The sequence below is a fragment of the Leopardus geoffroyi genome, chromosome C1 (assembly GCF_018350155.1).
Source record: "Leopardus geoffroyi isolate Oge1 chromosome C1, O.geoffroyi_Oge1_pat1.0, whole genome shotgun sequence".
Classification (NCBI taxonomy): domain Eukaryota; kingdom Metazoa; phylum Chordata; class Mammalia; order Carnivora; family Felidae; genus Leopardus; species Leopardus geoffroyi.
The window spans coordinates 35,251,267-35,270,155 of NC_059328.1; the positions used below are offsets into that span (position 1 = coordinate 35,251,267).

The 18,889-nt window shown below is 45.9% G+C and overlaps 1 protein-coding gene across 3 annotated transcripts in view; it reads left to right on the top strand.

Annotated features, from left to right (window-relative positions):
• ARMH1 (armadillo like helical domain containing 1) overlaps positions 1 to 13,121 on the top strand; it is a 36,024-nt gene extending 22,903 nt beyond the window's left edge. For all 3 annotated transcript variants that reach the window (XM_045477065.1, XM_045477066.1, XM_045477067.1), the window contains 6 exons: positions 11,659 to 11,781; positions 11,869 to 11,941; positions 12,071 to 12,200; positions 12,290 to 12,367; positions 12,667 to 12,748; positions 12,825 to 13,121. In XM_045477065.1, the coding sequence (XP_045333021.1) occupies positions 11,659 to 11,781; positions 11,869 to 11,941; positions 12,071 to 12,200; positions 12,290 to 12,367; positions 12,667 to 12,748; positions 12,825 to 12,943 (605 nt within the window). In that variant the 3' untranslated portion in view covers positions 12,944 to 13,121. The remainder of the gene's footprint in view (positions 1 to 11,658; positions 11,782 to 11,868; positions 11,942 to 12,070; positions 12,201 to 12,289; positions 12,368 to 12,666; positions 12,749 to 12,824) is intronic.
• Positions 13,122 to 18,889: the final 5,768 nt, after the last annotated feature.

An 18,889-nucleotide genomic window follows, 5' to 3' on the forward strand; every position in this document is an offset into this window, starting at 1 on the left:
ACTTCCTCAGTGCTGAGTGCCTTAGAAATAGTTGCACACCATCTCCACAGCTCCCAGGTGCAATGCCGTTCATTTCTAAGGTTCCGTCTGCCCAAAGAATACTGAGCCCGCTGCTACAACCTTGTCTCCTACTCATTGTGACTTCCAGGGCAAGTCATTTTGTTCCGGCTTCCTTCGGCTTCCTTCAGCTAGCAGACAGGTGATCCAGGAACTTTCTTCCTGGGCTGACAGGCTGTGGGTTCTGTGGTTCTTCCTTGGATTGGAGGAATCCCTCCTTTTGCACTGAAGTCTCCTTTGAGTGTCAGTGGGCCGCCCCTTGCATCTGTTTTGTTTCCTGCTGTTCCAGTCAGCACTAGCACTGTAGCTGATGTGTACCCAACCGGTTTGTCAAATGAAAGCTTGGGCCCTGCAGAGCTGCTTCTCAGCCTCACTGGGCATGACCTCTCAATGGCTCCTGATCACCACCCTCCTCCCTGAAAACTCTGATCTCTTCCTTCCCTGACACCCGCCCTCCCAACACTCTCCTGGTTCCCTCCTATCTTTCTGGGACTGCTGCTCAGTCCTTCCTTTGCATATTCCTATCCCTCCACCAGTCCCTTAGGTGCAACTTCCCTTCTATTTCTCTCAGGATTCAGTCCCAGGTCCCCTGCTCTTCTCTTTCTGTCTGCGGTACCTCATCTACTCCCACAGTTTTAATTACTGCCTATAATGATAGACACACTAATGGCTAGCCTTTATAAGGTATTTACTCCATGTTAGGTACTGCTCCAGCTCTCTACTCATTAATCCTCACAACAAGCTGATGAGGTAGGCACAATTATTATTCCCATTTTGTGGCAGACGGGCAGAGCAGTTGAGTGACCTCTCCAGCTCACACTGCTCTCCTGAGCTCCACCCCCATTGTTCCCATTTGCCTTCTGAACATCTCCCCTTGGATGTCACTGACCAAGTTCAGAATTGGACTCCTGAGATTCCAGCTCCAAGGCCTCAATCTCAGTGAAAAGCACCCAAGGCTGGAAATGTAGGTCATCAACATTTCTTCCTGCTTCCCACCTGTAACCAACTTCTAACAAGACCAGTCAACTCTTAACTCCTTAATATTGTTCAAATCTCCCTCTTCTTCATTCTGTCTCCACTGCTGTAACTCATATCTTTATATGTCTCACCTCTAAACCAATCTCCATCTTTCCAGCACAGTGTCTACACAGTCTTTTCTCCTAGTCCTCCACCGAGCCAAGGTAGCGGAGCTTAGTGGTGAAGAATATGAGCTTTGGAATCTGAAAGAGTCATTCTGCTACTTATTAGCTGTTGGGCCTTGGGCAAGCTACTCAATCTTTTTAAGTCAGTTTCCTCTGACACGAAAGACAAGAAAATACCTGTCCTATAGGGCGGTTGGCCCATGCAAAGCCCTCGGAATCCAGCCTGCCTCCTCAGGCTTAGCTCTCACTCCATGGGCCGTCATTTCATGTCAGGCAGACCTCCCTGCTTGCCCAGCCACAATAGGGACATGCGCTTTGCCACCTTCATAATTCTAGTCTCTCCCTTCACCCCAAGACTTTGTCAGCTCACATGTCACCTTCTCCAAGAAAGCCTTTTCCCGATTCTCTAGCCCCCAGTTCCTCAACATACCCTCACACCAACCTGGCTTCCTTTGTGTTCCCATGGCTCTTAAAAAACTACATCATAAGGGTGCCTGGGTGGCTCAGTTGGTTAAACATCCGACTTCAGCTCAGGTCATGATCTCACGGTTCGTGAGTTCAAGTCCCACGTTAGGCTCTATGCTGACAGCTCAGAGCCTGGAACCTGCTTCATATTCTTTCTCTACCCCTGCCCTGCTCATGCTCTGTCTCTCTCTCTCTCTCATAAATAAATAAACATTAATTTTTTTTTTTAAACTACATCATACATGCCAGTTTCCTTACTGGTATCCCCCCCCCCCACCCCAACCTTAGACTGTGTCATCTCTGAGGGTAAGGATGCTGTCTTAGTCCTCCTCTTAGCCCTAGCACAGGGGGGCTGGCACACAGAAGATGCTCAATGAATATTTTGTTAGATGAATGAATGAATCAATAAATCAGTGACTGATCCAATTTAGGACAGTTGAATGTTGTCAGAACCACAGACTTCAGGCAAAGCTGCCAAAGACAGTAATCCCCTGTTGCCCTTTGCTTTCTGAATGACTCTGCCATGCTTAGGAACTAGCCCCGTGTGTAAAGAATTGTAACTGGCTGTGGTTCTTGTGAAGACATTTGGGCAGAGACTGGCGCTTTTGCTTTAGGTGTAAACATTGACAGCTGTGAATTTTAAAACTCAATCAAAAATGATTCAGTGAATAAATCTTCCTTTTTCCAAAAGAGTTTCAAGTATTGCAGATATACTGGCAATGAAGGATTCAGAATTTAGGGTAAAGTGAATAGGCAGAACCAGATATTTATCTCCTGGAGCACTTGGTCCTGCGTGGGCAGAAACATTTCATAAAAATATGTTCATCCATTCATTGCCACCCTGAATGTTCACCAAGTCATTTCTTGCTGCACGTAGAACTCTCTCAGACACAGGCAAGTGTTCTGCCCAGGTGTCCTGGCACTAAGGTGCTGCCCACATGGGCCTGGAAAGAGCACAGCTACTAAGGCAAGGTGTGCTGTGGCTGACAGAGCCCAACAGAGTCAGGTATGGGGGGAACCAACCATGAAGATCCCAAACCCCACTGATTCAAAAAGAAGGAAGAAAGTTTCAGGACCAAACCCTAAGAGAACAAGTAAAAACTACTTGGGGGGTGGTGTGTTTAGGCACCAGCCAAGCAGCCTGAGGCATCCCAGGCTACATTTTTTGTCCAAGTGGGAGAGTGGGCTGGGGAAGCCAGGGGGGGTCAGTGCGCTGGTCCCTCTCCCTCTATAGTGTTGCTGTCTCTGTGATTTTGAATTAGAACCATATCTGAGTACCAGAGGCTAGAGTGGGGGCCCATGGGATTGTGAGGGCTACCCTGGAAGACCTGGAGGAAAGAGAAAGCCCAGAAGCAAGCAGAAGCTAGACAGTCCTTGGAAGTGTTTCTGAATGAAGCAGCTATTTCTGAGTCAGGTTGCTCCAGAGAGAACGGGCTACTGCAGAAGGTCTGTCCTCAGAATGCTTTGCACTAGAAGGGGTAGCAGGGATGTTCTTAAGAGGTCTTCTGCTAGCGAGTGAATCGTTGGTTCTGTGATTGGGAAAAACAGGCCAAGACAACACTGGCTTTGTGTGGGGCTTCAGGACTGGGCCTCTGTGTGCCCCACGGCTCTGCAGTGTAAATGGATGGGAGGCCCCCTCAGGATCTGAGATGAGGGCAGCGTGGGAGATGCCTTACTGGTGCCTTTCTTTAGATTAACCCACCAGCCAAAACTGGTTCTCCTTCCTGCCCAAGGACACTCTGAGGCCTGGAGTGCAGGGGTCAGCCCCCTCCTTCTTGGGGTACTGGCAGCTGATAATGCTCAGCACCAGGCAGGAGAGTAGAGTGTGTGGCATATGAAACACAGCATGGGGCTGCTGGCTGCCTCCCCAGCCTCTGCTTCTGGGTAAATAGGCCACTGTGCTGTTGGTGACTCCCTGACAGCTTTCTGACAAGATTATAAATCACCAGCACATGCTCATGGTTAGGCAACATATGTTTGGAGTTAAGCAAATAAAGCTTCCAAGAGCTGCAAGCAGCCTTGTGTAGACACCCGCTCTGTGTGCTCTGCAGATCCATGCAGTCCCTGTCCCTGGCTACTTCACCTGCTGCCCCTCGTCCCCCACTATGTGGGAGGGGCCGCAATCCCTTCACCTTTCCATACACCTGTCTCATATGAAGTGAGTGTTCATGGCATGTGTGGTTCAGTTCTGGGCTCACCAGCAAGTATAAGGTCCTGGCTTCAAAGAGCTCTCTCGGTTGGCCATGGGGGTAGAGGGATGGCGCCGTGGTGGATGGCTCCATGGCTCTCCAGCCTACAAAGAAGCAGAGCCAAGAACACTTCCATGGCTCAGGGTGGACAAGGGCCATAGTGACCAGTGCAGAGCCTCCTCTGAGGCCATCTCCCACCAGGTAATAGCAGTTTCCCAGCACAGTCCTAGGCTGCCATTACCTGAGTGGTCATTAGGCCATAGGAATGCAGGATCCAGTCAATTCTTTTCAACATTCACGGACTGGATGGGTTTGAGGTTCTGGGTAGGCAGAGATGCCTCAGATATGTTCACTGGAGTTCACAGTAGTGGAAAGACTGTTACTGGATGATGCCAGTATTCCACAGTGAGAAAATGGTGCTGTAGGACCAGAGATGCAGGACATCTACTCCTGAGTGGTCCAGGGTGGAGGCAGGGGGAGAACAGGCCAGAGAAAGCTACTCGAAAGCTAATTTCTGAGGTGAGTCTGGAAGAATAAGTAGCAGTAGTCAGATGAAGAAGACTCTTTTTTTCTGATAATGGTAGGCTAGGAAATGTGGATCAATTCCCCTTCTGGGGGGATTGATGTTGAGTTGTTTTTACTACAACACTTCTGATACCAAATGGGGGGAGGGGAGTTTCCACATTAAGCAATTCTCCTGTCCTCTGCAGACATCAATTGGGTATCCTACATTTCAATTCAATTCCATTCTGACACTAACTATCTGGAGTTAGCTTCAGACTCCCCAGGTTTAAGGGCTCAGCCCCACAAGATTGCCCTCACTTCAAATGCCAGTCACAAGTATTAGGTCCCCAGGTTATCCATACTTCTGTCCAACTTGGCTATAAAGCCAGGGGGCTCCCACACCCTTCCTCCTTTGCAGGTTCAATCATTTGCTGGAACAATTCACAAAACTCAGGAAAGCATTTTGCTTACTATTAGCAGTCTATTATATTCTTTTTTTCTTTTTTTCTTTTTTTTTTGTTTTTTTTTTTTTTGAGAGAGAGAGAGCATGCATATGCAGATGGGGTAGTAGCAGAGGGAGAGGGAGAGAGAGAATCTTAAGCAAGCTGCATGCCCAGTGCAGAACCCGGTGCAGGGCTCAACACGGGGCTCAAGGCAGGGCTCCATCTCGTGATCATGAAATCATGACCTGAGCCGAAATTAAGAGTTGGACGCCCAACCAACTGAGCCACCCAGGCACCCCAGTAGTGTATTGTAAAAGATACAATTCAGGAACAGGAGAATGGAAGAGAGGTATAGGGCAAAGTATGGGTTGGGGGACTGCTCTGGTCACACACCCCCACACACCTCAATGCATTCACCAATTCAGAAGTTCTCTGAACCTATCACTTAGGGTTCTTATGGAAGTTTCATTACATAGGCACGGTTACTAGATTGGTTCTTGGTGATTAACTCACTTTCCAGGCCCTCTCCCCTCCCCAGAGGTCAGGGGATTGAGCTGAAAATTCCAATCCTGTAGTCATGCCTTGGCCTTTCTACTGATCAGCCCCCATCCTGATGCCATCTAGAGGCTCTCAGTCACCAATTATTTCATTTAACACATAAAGTACACTCTGGAGATTCCAAGGATTTTACAAGCTATGGGCTAGTAACCAGGGGCAAAAATCAAATATCTATTTCCCATCATACCGTAAATATCAAAAGGAAAAAAAATTGTAATCTTCTTAATAACAATGAAGAGCAGGGAGCCTGGTTGGCTCAGTCAGTAGAGCATGTGACTCTTGATCTCAGGGTTGTAAGTTCAAGTCCCACATTGGGCATGGAGTCTACTCAAAAAAAACAAACAATAATGAAGAGCAGTACAATGAGCAATTACCAGACCAAAACCTAGGGGAAGGTGAGAACCCAGAAAGATAAGACCAGCAATCAAAACTGAGGCCATTTTCTGATCCTGAAGAAACTAAGCAATATCAGATGGCAAGAGAGAGAAAAGGCACTCAAGGCCTTCCCACAGTAGGAATATGATACCTCAAGTATAAATACATTAAGCCAGGACCCCAGAAGACAATGTGTTCAAGATAAGGATGAGCCAGAGGTAAGTCAGCCTTCAAATGACCTTGCATAGATTGTGCAAACACCTGTGTGGTCCAGAAACCCTCAAGTCTTGAACTTGTATAAAGATGGTTCAGAATTGTTAGTGTCCAGGTGGCTGATAGAAAGAAAGGAAAATGCTCTCTGGAAAAAGTATCTCCTTCCTAGCTCTGAAGTTTTTTTCCTACAATTAATTTTGCAAATACAAGACCAACCCAAACTATAAGACAACCATACACACAAAGAAGTCACTATAAGTGATGAGTAGACTAGAAAATGACTCACAAAGACTTCAGCCTATCAAAAACTCAGTTAAAAAAATCTGTCAAATAACTTTAGGGTACAGGAAGTTATAAAAAGTGACATAATAGATTTGAGAAACAACCAGATGGAATTTCTCAAATTTAAAAATACAATAGCTGGGGCACCTCGGTGGCTCACTTGGTTGAGAGCCGACTCCCGCTTAGGTCATGATCTCATGATTTGTGAGTTTGAGCCCCATATCGGGCTCACTACTCTCAGCCTGTCAGCACAGAGCCTGCTTCGGATCCTCTGTCCCCCTCTCTTTGTCCCTCCCCTGTTTGTGGTCTCCACAAAATAAGTAAATATTTTTTAAAAAATACAATAGCTAAAAGTAATTACTCAATGTACACATTTAACAGTAGAGTAGACACAGAGATGAGTGTCTAACTCAGACAGAGAAAATTAGTTAGAATTAGTTAGAAGAGAAAATTAGTAACCTGGAAGAGGGGAAGAAGAGTTAAGACTAAGGATAGAGTGAGATTATCTAATAGGGGCAAAGAGAAAAGAGAAAGAACAGGGCAGCACCATTAAAGAGACAATGACTGAGAATTGTCAAGAAGTGATGAAAGACTCCGATCCACAATACAATCTAAACAGGTTAAATAAAAATAAATCCATACACTATGACTCAACTATATACTGTCTCCAAGACCTTCACTTCAAATAAAACAGTATAAGCAGGTCGAAAAGAAAAAGAAAAAGATACTTCATGAAAGTACTAATCAAAGGAAAGCAGGAATAGCTCTATTAATATCAGATGAAGTAGACTTCAGAGCAAAGAAAGTTACCAGAGATGGAGAGGGATATTATATAATGACGAAAGGGTAAATCCACGAAGAAGGCATAGTAATCCATAAACATAGTATATGGACATATACATTTATGTATATGCACTGAAAAAGAGACCTACCAAAATATGTAAAGCAAAATGATAGCATTGAAAAGAGAGCTCTACAATCATAGTTGGAGACCTCAACACCCCCCTCTCAACAATGTATAGAATAACTAGAAAAATCAGCAAGTATAAAGAACTCAATAACACCATCAACCAGCAGTGTATAGGGGTGCCTGGGTGGCTCAGTCGGTTAAGCGTCCAACTTCAGCTCAGGTCATGATCTCACTATTCATGAATTCGAGCCCCACATTAGGCCTAGAGCCTAAAGCCTGCTTCAGATTCTGTGTCTCCCTCTCTCCCCTCCCCTCCCCTGCTCACGCTCTGTCTCTCTCTCAAAAATAAATAAAAATTTAAAAAAAGAAAAAAGAAAACCATCAGTGTATACTGATATTTATAGAACACAGTTCTGTATTCCTAGAACACAGAAAGGGAGGGAGTAAGTCCTAATTGATTTTATGAGGTTAGTATTACCCTAATACCAAAACACACAGTGGCAGTACAAGAAAAGTACAGATCAATATCCATCCATCAATATAGATGCAAAAATCCTTAATGACATATTACCAGTTAGGATTCAGCAACATGTAAAAAGAATTATACATCATGACCAATTAGGGTTCATTCCAGGAATGCAAGGCTGGTTCAGTATCCAAAAATCAATCAATTTTATATTCCAAATAAATAGGCTCTTTAAAGAAGAAAAATCACATTATTATATCAATCAGTACAGAATATGCATTTGACAAAGTCAGCACCCATGATAAAAACTCTCAGGAAAATAAGACTAGAGAAGAACTTCCCCAACTTAATTAAAAAGAAAAAAATCTACAGCTAACATACTTAATAGTGAAACACTGAATGCTTTGCCCCTAAGTTCAGGAGCAAGGCAAGGATGTCTGCTGAAGGATTACTTCTAGCAAAAGAAAAATAATCCTAGGAGACAATTCTCTACAGGTCTGTCACATTTCTGCAGGTCTTTTTAATTTTTTTTAATGTTTATTTATTTTTGAGAGAGAGAGCATGAGCAGGGGAGGAGCAGAGAAAGGGGGAAACACAAAATCCAGAAGCAGGCTCTAGGCTCGGAGCTGTCAGCACAGAGCCCAACGTGGGGCTTGAACTCACAGACTGTGAAATCACGACCTGAGCTGAAGTCAGATGCTTAACTGACTGAGCCACCCAAGCTCCCTCTGCAGGTCTTTTAAGTGAGATGCTAATTGCTCTTTGTTCCAGACTATCTTTTCAAGGATGTTGGTTAGCAAACAAGCTTTGGAAAATATATTTCTCCGTTTCAAGCAAAAGCCAGGCATGCTTACTGACTATAACATTCAGGTTCTCTGAGATCAGGGTTTCTCTTTGTAGTGCACACTCCTGCATAAGCAAGCATTCATGGCATTACTCCCATGGGACCTAGGGGCAAAGGGAACTGATGCAAAAAGGGAAAAGTCATGTAATTAATATGGAGAATATAAAAGGATACATCACTAAGGATGCTACACTCATTAAAATGATTTTTTTTTTCATTTTTTTTAACATTTATTTATTTTTGAGACAGAGAGAGAGAGAGCATGAACAGGGGAGGGTCAGAGGAAGAGGGAGACACAGAATCCGAAACAGGCTCCAGGCTCTGAGCTGTCAGCACAGAGCCTGACGCGGGGCCCGAACCCACAGACCGTGAGATCATGACCTGAGCTGAAGTCGGATGCCCAACCGACTGAGCCACGCAGGCGCCCCTAAAATGATTTTTTAAAAGATGATAAAATGAAATTTTTTCAATATGTTTGAAAATGTAAATGAAAACTGCTAGAAAAGATAACCTACTGAAATAGACTTGGGAAGAAATAGAAAACACAAATAGTCCCCTAATCATTAAAGAAAATGAATCAGTAATTTTTTCCCTATAAAATCAGCTTAAGAGAATTCTATCAAACATTGAAGATACAATTCTAGTCTTACACAAACTCTTCCCAAGATTAGAAAAATAAAGTACATATACCCCCAACTCATCTTGTAAGGTTAGCCTGATCTTAGTATCAAAATCCATGAATAACAGCATGCAAAAGAGAAATCATACACCACTCTTATTCATGAACATAACTCAAAAACTCTACGTAAAATATTAGCAAATTGAATCTAGCAGAATATGCCAAGGATAATATATCAATCCAGGAATGCACATATATCATTTTAACAGGAAAAAAAGTTTGAAAAAATCTCTGTTCAATAAGAGGCATCTACAAGAAACTATAGCAAATACCATATACCTAACAGATGAAACACTGGAAACTTTTCCTTTGAGCTCAGAAATAAGGCAAACTTGCAAACGTTTCTCTCCACGGAAATCGTTAGCAAAAGGTGAGCAGTCTGAAGAGAAACCAGAGTATACGTAGCTATGTTTGCCCCTCTTTCTGTAACTGATTGCAATTCTCCAAGCCTGAGGTCTATTCCTGTGCTGCAGTCACTCTGCTAGAAAAAATTGTGAAGGGGATTTTTGGAAAAGACGTAAATTGATCCATGCAAACAGAGAAACGCCCAGTTTTAAACCGACCTGTAGTACTAAGGGCAGCACCAATGGGTATATGCAAACGAGTCCTCTGGGTGAGATGTCAGGGTTGGCACAAAGTAGAGCACGAGTCTGCAACCTACCCCACCACCCATGGCTCAGGGGAAGGGAAGGCACCCAAAACATTTGTTGAGATGTTGCCCAAGCCTAGGCCTTGGGGCCCTAAGGAGCGCAGGTGGCGACGGGATAGGACCAAACTGGAGTCTCACTTGTAGCTATGATGGGGGGTGGGGGGAGCGTGGAAACCCAGCGACCCAATCTTAACAATCTTAAGTTCTCAACCTTGTGAAGGAGTACACGCCCCCGGACAAAAAGAAGCTCACTAAAATAATCTTTAGCAATATAACTTAGTCTTAGTTTCTTATTACTAAGTTAAGAGCCCATTCAGGCCCGTACAATGTCAAGGGACTATCTTTGACATGCTCAACATTTAGCCTTTCCTAAGTAAGGCCTCTGAAAGTTTCACTACCAATTTTCTAATGTTTCATCCCACAAAACCTTTAGCATCTAAGCCAAAGATTCACTTAAGAAGGAGAGAAACGAAATATTGGTGCTCTTTCTGTGCCCATCATCCTGGATACTGGCTGATGCCCCTGCACTTGTGGTGCCTTTGCATTTGCAGGCAAAGTTTTTCTTCCAGTGCAGAGAATTATCTCAAGTATATCCTTACTAGGTAAAAATTTCCTGTCAAGGAAATAAAGGGTTAACTTCCGTTATTCAAAGAGATAACACTGATAATAGTTCCCATGTGTATAAATGCAGCCTGGTATGCAAATGAGCTAGCCAGGGATGGGTGGTTTCCCAAATCTTGGCTCCCCTAGGAGTAAGTGGAGAAATAGGGGGAACCTGACTCCTGTGCTGGGGGACCATGCGCTCTGTCTTCTGTGTGGCAAGTATATGTGTTTCAAATAACATTTACCCCAGTGTTCCGTCACATTACCATCTCACCCGTGCCCCCTTCCAGCTCTGCCTCTCCGTGGTTCCTTTCCCTTTACAAAAAGATTCAGTTTTCCCCAGTGCACTCCCAGGCACGCCACAGCCCATGAACCCCTTTTAAAGCACTTGTCACCATACAGTGCACCTGTGCCAGGTGTTTAGTGCAGATGTGCCCAAGCGCTGAGTGAATGCTGGAATGAATGGATGGCTGGAAAGTATCTACAGGAAAACCCCTCAATAAATTCTAGTTCCTTCTTTCTTCCTAACCAAGTCTTTCCTTTTGCTTCTACCACTTCCTAGCTATGGTACCTTAGGCAGAGTGCGTTACCCCTGGGCCTCATTCCCTGAAATGTAAAATGGGCAAATGTAAAATATTGCAAAGCAAATCTCATTTGGTTATGGTAAGCTTGCTTCAGTGCAATACTGTGTGGAAAGCCTAGGCAAAGAAGGGCTCCATAAATGGGTTGTCAGAAACTAAAGTTTCCCCAAACCACAATCTACCTTGCTTCCCCTTCTCACTTTCTGCCACATATCCTCCACCCACTTGCTCTGTCTCCCTCTCACCCCTTGTCTTTGTCCATCTTTGTCTCCCTTTCAAGCCCTAGCCCCTCCCACACGGACACCAGGATTCCTCCAAGCCCAAGGTGGACCCACCTCTATGGGGCCTCCAGCCCTGACAGCATCTAAACCTCCTTGATGGATAGGCTCACCATCCAACCCTCCTCTTCCCTCTATGGCTAGTTATGTGAGGGGTGAGGGGTGAGGGTGGGAGATGAGGCTCAGCCCCCTCCTCCTCTTTAACCACAGATCCAGAAAGGACAGGAGTGAGGTGTTGCCTGCCCAGCTTGCCCCACACACACCTTGCACAGTGCTGACGAGTAAAAGGTGCTAGGAGAGGTCCATGAAGGGGATGAGGGTAAAGGGAAGCGACTTGGTTCAAGGGGGGATCTTTGCTTGTTGGATGGGGATGGGTAGTGTTGGAGGTCAGGCCTCCCCAGAGCCTCTGCCCTTCTCCAGCCATCGAGCTGATCAAGGACCTGGTCAACTATGACGTGTGTCAGGCGCTGCTCAAGGGCCTCGTGGCGCTGCTGATACCATCAGTCAAGGAGACCAGCAAACTGCAGCCCAAGATCCTCAACGGTAGGGAGCCACTCAGACTGGGGCTGCGGGAGGGGCTCCTGGGCTTGCGAAGCAGGGCCTTCCGCCTCACGGCCGCCCCTCCTCCAGACTCCGCGGTTCTCCAGCTCACCGCCAGCCTGCCGGTGTTCTTGCAGCAGGCCGCGGCGGCCAAGGCCATCGGGTAAGCGGGCAGGGGTAGTTGGGGGGGGGGGGGGGGGGCAAAACAGGCTGGCGCTGCCCGCAGGCCCCGGAGCGCTCGCGCCGCCTGGGGGGTTCCAAGGGGTCGCCGCAGCCGGAATTCCTGGCGCAGGGTCCTGGCGCGCAGCAACACGAGCATCGCCGAGGAGATGCTGCACCTGCGCGTGGTGCACAGCCTGATGGCCGCCATGGGCAACACGGACCACAGCAACAGCCAACGGCAGGCCAGCCTCACGCTGGAGGTGAGCGGTGGAAGGGCTGGCGAGCGGCGCGGCGGGCCCCGGGCGACTCCACCGCGGTCACCCCGCCGCCTCCCCGTCCGCCGCCGCAGTACTTCGTGCAGATGTTCCCAGTGGTGGAGGAGCACGTGCGCAGGTCCATGGGAGAGGAACTCTACGAGCTCTTCCTCGTGAGTGCTCCCGCCCCGCCCCAAAAAGCAGTGACCCCGACAGTACGGTGCCGCCTCCACAGCGTCCCTCCCCTGGGACACACCCCCTACACAGATTGGACCTGGGGGCCCGCTGCAGGAAGGACTGCCCTGGCTTGCGCTCTCCCGTCTCCCCTCCCCTCCCCCGCCCCGTGTCCTTCCGTTCTCTTTACTGCCTTTCCGGTCAAGCACTGGATCCTGCGACAGTCCTCTGCCCGAGCCCACCTCCAAGTGCAGACTGCCCTTGCACCTCAGCAGGTTCCCCTTGCTCCTGTCCTCAGAGCAATGCCGAGGACTTGTACATGAAAATAGATAGCATTCAGGCGGACATCTTGGCGGCCAACAAAGTCAATGTTTCCAAAGGTGAGTGGGGAGTGAGGGGACCTGGAGCAGAGGTGCAACGGGCACCCAGACTCAGGCTCGCCTCCCCTGCTTCCAGCGTTATCCATCAGTGGCGTCTCCTACAGCAACATGAGCTTTTACCTTGGCCCTTGTGGTGAGGATCAACTGGCTTACACCACATACTTCCAGAAGGAGGGTTCGGAAGGAAAGGAGTAACGGAGCCTCTGAGGCAACCCAGAAAGGCCAAGGCTGTGTTTTACCTGGCAGAAGGAGCCTAGGATCAAGCTCAGGGTGACTCCCTCCGTTAGCCCTAGGTGGGAGGCTGGGGGGTTCATGCCAGTAGGGGAGAGGAAGGGCTGCTGTCTGGGAAATTTCAATAAATAGTCTTGCTGTCTGTTTGTTCTCTCTGTAAGGGGGAGGGAGGATTAAATGAGAGCTTCCATGGTGGGTTGGACCAGGCAGGGTGGGTGCCTCTGCTCGCCAAGGAAAAAGAGAAAAGCTGGTTCTGAGTGAAGGAACATCAACATCCTTTAAGGTTCAAGAGCATAGCCTGAGGAGAGACCCTCACTTCAGCTCCTTACTGGCCCCTGCACTCCCTCCTCCAGGAGACCACACTCACCTGGTTTTCTCCTACCTCTCTGGTTGCTTCCTCGTTTACTCTTTTGCTGATTTGTCCTCTTCAACCCAGCTTCTTTCTTTCTTTTTTAAATGTTTATTTTTTAGAGAAAGGGTGGGGGAACACAAGCAGGGGAGAGGAAGAGAGAGAGGACCCAAGCTGGCTCAGCGCAGAGCTCAGTGTGGGGCTTGATCTCACAAACTGTGAGCTGAAGTCGGACGCTCAACTGACCGAGCCATGCAGGAGCCCAAACCAGCTTCTTTCTAACTGGAGTGACCTTGAGCCTCTTCTCCATCTACTTTTTCACCCTGGTGATCTCATCCAGTCTCAGAACTTTAAATGCTGTTCATATTCCATTGATTCACACATTTATATCTCTGGCTAAACATTTCCACCTCTTTGTGTCCAAAACTGGACTCCTGATCCTGTGTCACCTCCCCCAACTCAAGTGATAGCAGTTCATCCTTTTTGTCACTCAGAACAAAAGTGTTCTCCTTAATGTCTCTCCTCAACATCTGTATCCATTCTCTCTGTTGATTCTACCTTACAAATATATCCAGAATCCAACCATATCTCATTACCTCTGTTGCTAATGGTCCAAGTCCAATCCACCATCGTCTTCCCTCTGATTTACTCTAGAGGGCTTTCTGCCCTTCCATTCCCATTTCAATACAGCAGCCAGCGTAGTCCTTTTAAACTTCAGTTTCTATCTTCTTGCAGGGCTCTCCACTTAAGTAAAGCTAAAGCCCTTATAATAGCCTGCAGGGAGGACCGTAGGCAACCTAGTCTCCCATTACCTCTAAACGGTCTCCTCCTCTCTTTCTCCTTTACTGGATCCACACTGGTTCTGTGTTTCTTGAAATGGACAAACTCTTGCCTTAGGGTTTTGTACTGACTTTTCTGCTGAACAGTGAGAGAAGTTCTGTCTTAGAACCTTTCACCTCAGATATGTAGCTACATAGGCGAACTCCCTCACCTCCTTGCAACTCTCCAAAAGTCACCTTCTCAATGAGGGCTACTCTTAAAGTTGTCACTATGTTACTACCCCCTATACTCTGGCCCTCAAGCCCCCTATGCCTCTATTTTTTTCCACGACACTTAATACTTTGTGTATTGTCTGTCTCTCCCCCTGAATATAAATTCAACTAGGGCAGGGGTGTTTTTGTTCTTTACTAATATTTCCCAAACAATGTCTGGCATACAAGAATTTATGACTTAAGTATTGGGAGGAAATTGTCCAAATCAGAGGAAATGAAGTCAGATGGCAGTAACTCTCCAGGCGGCCACAAGAGGGCATCACCGGCTCTGATATTGTTAGTCTGAGGCGGCCCAGCCTTCCTTCAAACTGAGTTTTCAGCTTTCCTCCATTTGGGTTGAAGGAGGAAAGAAAAGTTAACAAAATATAGTTATGCTGTCCATAAAGCTAAATGGATTTCCTGTTTTAAAGAAGTGTCTGTTCTTAGTTCTGTTTTGCTTTGTTTTATCTTTATTTTTGAGAGAGAGCATGTGCGGGGGGGTCGGGGGGTGCAGAGAGAGGACAGAGGATCTGATGCAGGGGGCTTGAACTCACTAACCATGAGATCATGACATGAGCTGAAGTCAGACGCGGAACTGACTGAGCCACCCAGGCGCCCCTGTTCTTAGTCTTGAAATGCCCTTTGTTTTGTAGAATGATGGTAAAAAAGTACCTAAAAATCTTTTGGAAAAAAATTTAAGTTTTTGGTGGTTTTTTTGTTTTGTTTTGTTTTGTTTTTTTGAGAGAGAGCAGGAGCAGGGCAGGGTCAGAGAGAGAAGGAGACACAGAATCCAAAGCAGGCTCCAGGCTCTGAGCTGTAAGCACAGAGCCTGATGCAGGGCTTGAACTCATGAACTGAGATCATGACCTGAGCCAAAGTCGGACGCTTAACTGACTGAGCCACCCAGGTGCCCAAAAGAGTTTTATTTTTAAGTGTTCGCTATACCCAATGTGGGGTCGAATTTACAACTCAGATCCAGTCACATGCTCTACTGACTGAGCCAGCCAGGCATCCCTGGAAATTTTAATAGTCAGAAAATCCAAAACTCTGAAAGCCACTGGTCTAAGGTGACCATAGTTTGATAAAAACTATGGAACTTTTTTTTAAGTTTATTTATTTTGAGGAGCGGGGGAAGAAAAAATCCCAAGCAGGCTCCACACTGTCAGTGCAGAGCCTGACCAGGGGCTTGAACTCACCAACTCCGGGATCATGACCTGAGCCAAAATCAGGATGGGGTGCCTGGGTGGCTCAGTTGGTTGAGCGTCCGACCTCAGCTCAGGTCATGATCCCATGGTTCGTGAGTTTGAACCCCACATTGGGCTCTGTGCTGACAGCACAGAGCCTGGAGCCTGCTTCAGATTCTGCCTCCCTCTCTCTCTACCCCTCCCCTGCTCACTCTCTCTCTCTCTCTCAAAAATAAATAAACATAAAAAAAAAAGTCAGAGGCTTAACCGACTGAGCCACCAGGCACTCCAAAACCAATGGAACTTTTAAAATGAATCTTGGGGCGCCTGGGTGGCTCAGTTGAGCGTCCGACTTCGGCTCAGGTCATGATCTCACACTCTGTGAGTTCAAGCCGCGCATCGGGCTCTGTGCTGACAGCTCAGAGCCTGGAGCCTGCTTTGGATTCTGTGCCTCCTTCTATCTCTGCCCCTCCCCTAGTTGTACTCTCTCTGTCTCTCAAAAATAAATAAATGTAAAAAAAATTTTTTTAAATAAATAAAATTGAATCTTAAGTATAAGACAAATATCTAAAACATACACATTACATGGAATTTATTAATACATACATCAATACATTAATACATATTTTCCCTTCTTATTTTTATAAGTTAAAAGCTATAAGAAAAGTTGAAAGAAAAATACAATTAATACCTATATATCTATCACTCTTAGACACGTTTGCTTTCTCTCTCTGTGTTTACTGACCCATTTGAAAGTTTCAGTTATTGGGGCGCCTGACTGGCTCAGTTGGTAAAGCATGCAACTCTTGATCTCAGGGTCATAAGTTCAAGTCCCACGTTGGAGGCAGAGATTTCTTTAAAAAATAATAATAATAAAGTTTCTTTTTTTTTTTTAATGTTTATTTACTTTGAGAGAGAAAGAGAGAGAGAGAGAGCTAACAGGGGAGGGGCAGAGAGGGAGACAGAGAATCCCAAGGCTGTCACCACAGAGCCTGATGAGGGGCTGGAACTCAGAACTGTGAGATCATGACCTGAGCCAAAATCAAGTCAGGATCCCCAGCCAACTGAGCCAGCCAGGTGCCCCCCAAAAAATAAAGTTTCAAAAAACAATAAAGTTTCAGGTATCATGACATTTCACCATTAAATACTTCACATGATGTTTCTACTATGAATAAGGACATTCTCCTACATAATTATTATTTTGGTGGTCTTAGTAATGGCCCCCAAATATGTCCACATCCTAATTCCTGTGAATATGTTGGGAGGTTATTCTGGGGAGGTTATTCTGGATTAGCCAGGTGGGCCTGAGGTAATCACAAGAGTCCTTATAAGAAGGAGGCAGGAGGATCCAGAGTTAGAACTAGGAGATGACAGGACAGAAGCAAGAGAGTTGGAGTGATGCAGTGAAGCGGTCACAAGCCAAGCAATACAAGCAACTTCTAGAACCTGGAAGAGGCAAGGAAACATTCTCCCCTAACAGCCTCTAGAAAAAAGACAGCCCTGCCAACACCCTGATTTTGGACTGCTGACCTCCAGAAGTATAAGAGAAAACGTTTGTGTTAAGTCACAGTTTGTAGTTACTCAGTACAGCAGCAACAAGAAAACCTGTACAGTTATTAATTCAATAATATCTAAAATAGAATACATACTAAAATTTCCACAATTGTCCCCAAAATGTACCTTCTGTTTTCTTCTTTCCTTTTTTTGTTTTTGTTTGTTGTTTTTTGTTTAGCATTCAGTTAATGTTGTATGTTGCATTTGATTGTCATTGTAGTATAAATTTTTTAATGTTTGATTTTGAGAGAGCATGGAACCCAGCGGGGGAGGGGCAGGGATAGAGTGATCACAGCAGACAGTGCTCAGTGCTCAGTGCGCTCAGTGATCACAGCAGACAGCCCCATGCAGGGCTCCAACTCAACAAGCGTGAGATCGTGACTTGAGAAGTCAGTCGTTTAACCGACTGAGCCACCCAGGCGCCCCTATAGTATAAAATTTTTAAGTACAAATTTTAACACTTACTTGCTGTCTTGATCTACATAAAAATTTGAAATCACTTACAAAACTGAGAATTTCCTTACAATTTCAAATGACCCACTTCTGAAGAGGCTAAATTAACTCATCGGGGGAAAAAGTATAAATGTCACACAAAAAGCTTGAACTAATTATACTTTAATTTTTAAAATGTTTCTTGAAACCAAATTTATGTAAGTGCAACACTTAGAGTGAGAGCCACAGAGAGACGAGCCTTGCCTGAGGTGCAAAAGTGTTGCCTTGAAAAATGTTTGTGAACAGTTACGCCCAAGCTTGAACTTTAAAGGTTTATTCTATAGATAGCAAACATCTATTGGACGACTGCTCTGTGCCAGACCCTAGGCACAGAGAAGGCAGTTCAAGGTAAAGCTTGGTGGTCTCCAACCTGTAAACATTGCAAATTCAAAGCCTTAGGGATGAAGTGTATCAGCCATCTCTGCTAATGTACTTGAGGTTCTTAGCACTGCCATTGCTAGAGGGTTAGGCTGCCCTTGGCCCCACCCCTGCTAGAGGGTTAGGCTGCCCTTGGCACCACCCCACCCAAGATGGCCCCTTCCTTCCCGGTTCTACCGGGTTAAGGCTTTCATCCTCTCCTTCCTCCATGGGCGGTCAGCATTGCCTATACAACGTAGTAAACGCCACACAACCCCGTGAGAACCAGCTGCACCATCCAAGCCACGCCTGAGACATAAACATTTTTCTAAAGAGAACCTAGCAGGCAGAGTAGTAACACAACCCACCATGGGAGTGACCTTCCTTACGCCTAGATTGACCCTTTGAACAGCGGAGGTAGATCCATACACCCAACTCGTTCTTCAGTTTACCCAAGTGAAGAAATCGGTCGGGCTAGTGGAGCAGGTGAAAATGGCAATTTCCTCAAAATGCGTACGGGTGAGAAACCCTGCAGGAAAAAGTGGAGATTTCAGAGAACCACGTGAAACTGGGTTACTGCACAGGTGCAAGAGTGACTAGCTCAGATGGTCCCACGCTGCGCTTAGGACTTGGCCTCTCCTAAGTCCAGATACAAAATTTGATGAGAAACATACTTCAAGTGGAGCTAACAGTCCAAGTTTTATGTTATCTAACATACGATGGATAGTTCACCTTGATAGCAAAAACGACCAATGACAGAAAAACTTTAATTTCACTCTCTGAATTAAAACCGACATAAAAGTACACCAATAGCCACAGAAAGTTTTCAAAGAATGGGAAGCACTGAAAGAAAAAAAAATAAGACTACGAAACTAACCTTCTGAAGAAGGCAATGACAAAAATATACCCTCCTGTCAGTTCTGCTTTTTAACACGTATTAGTA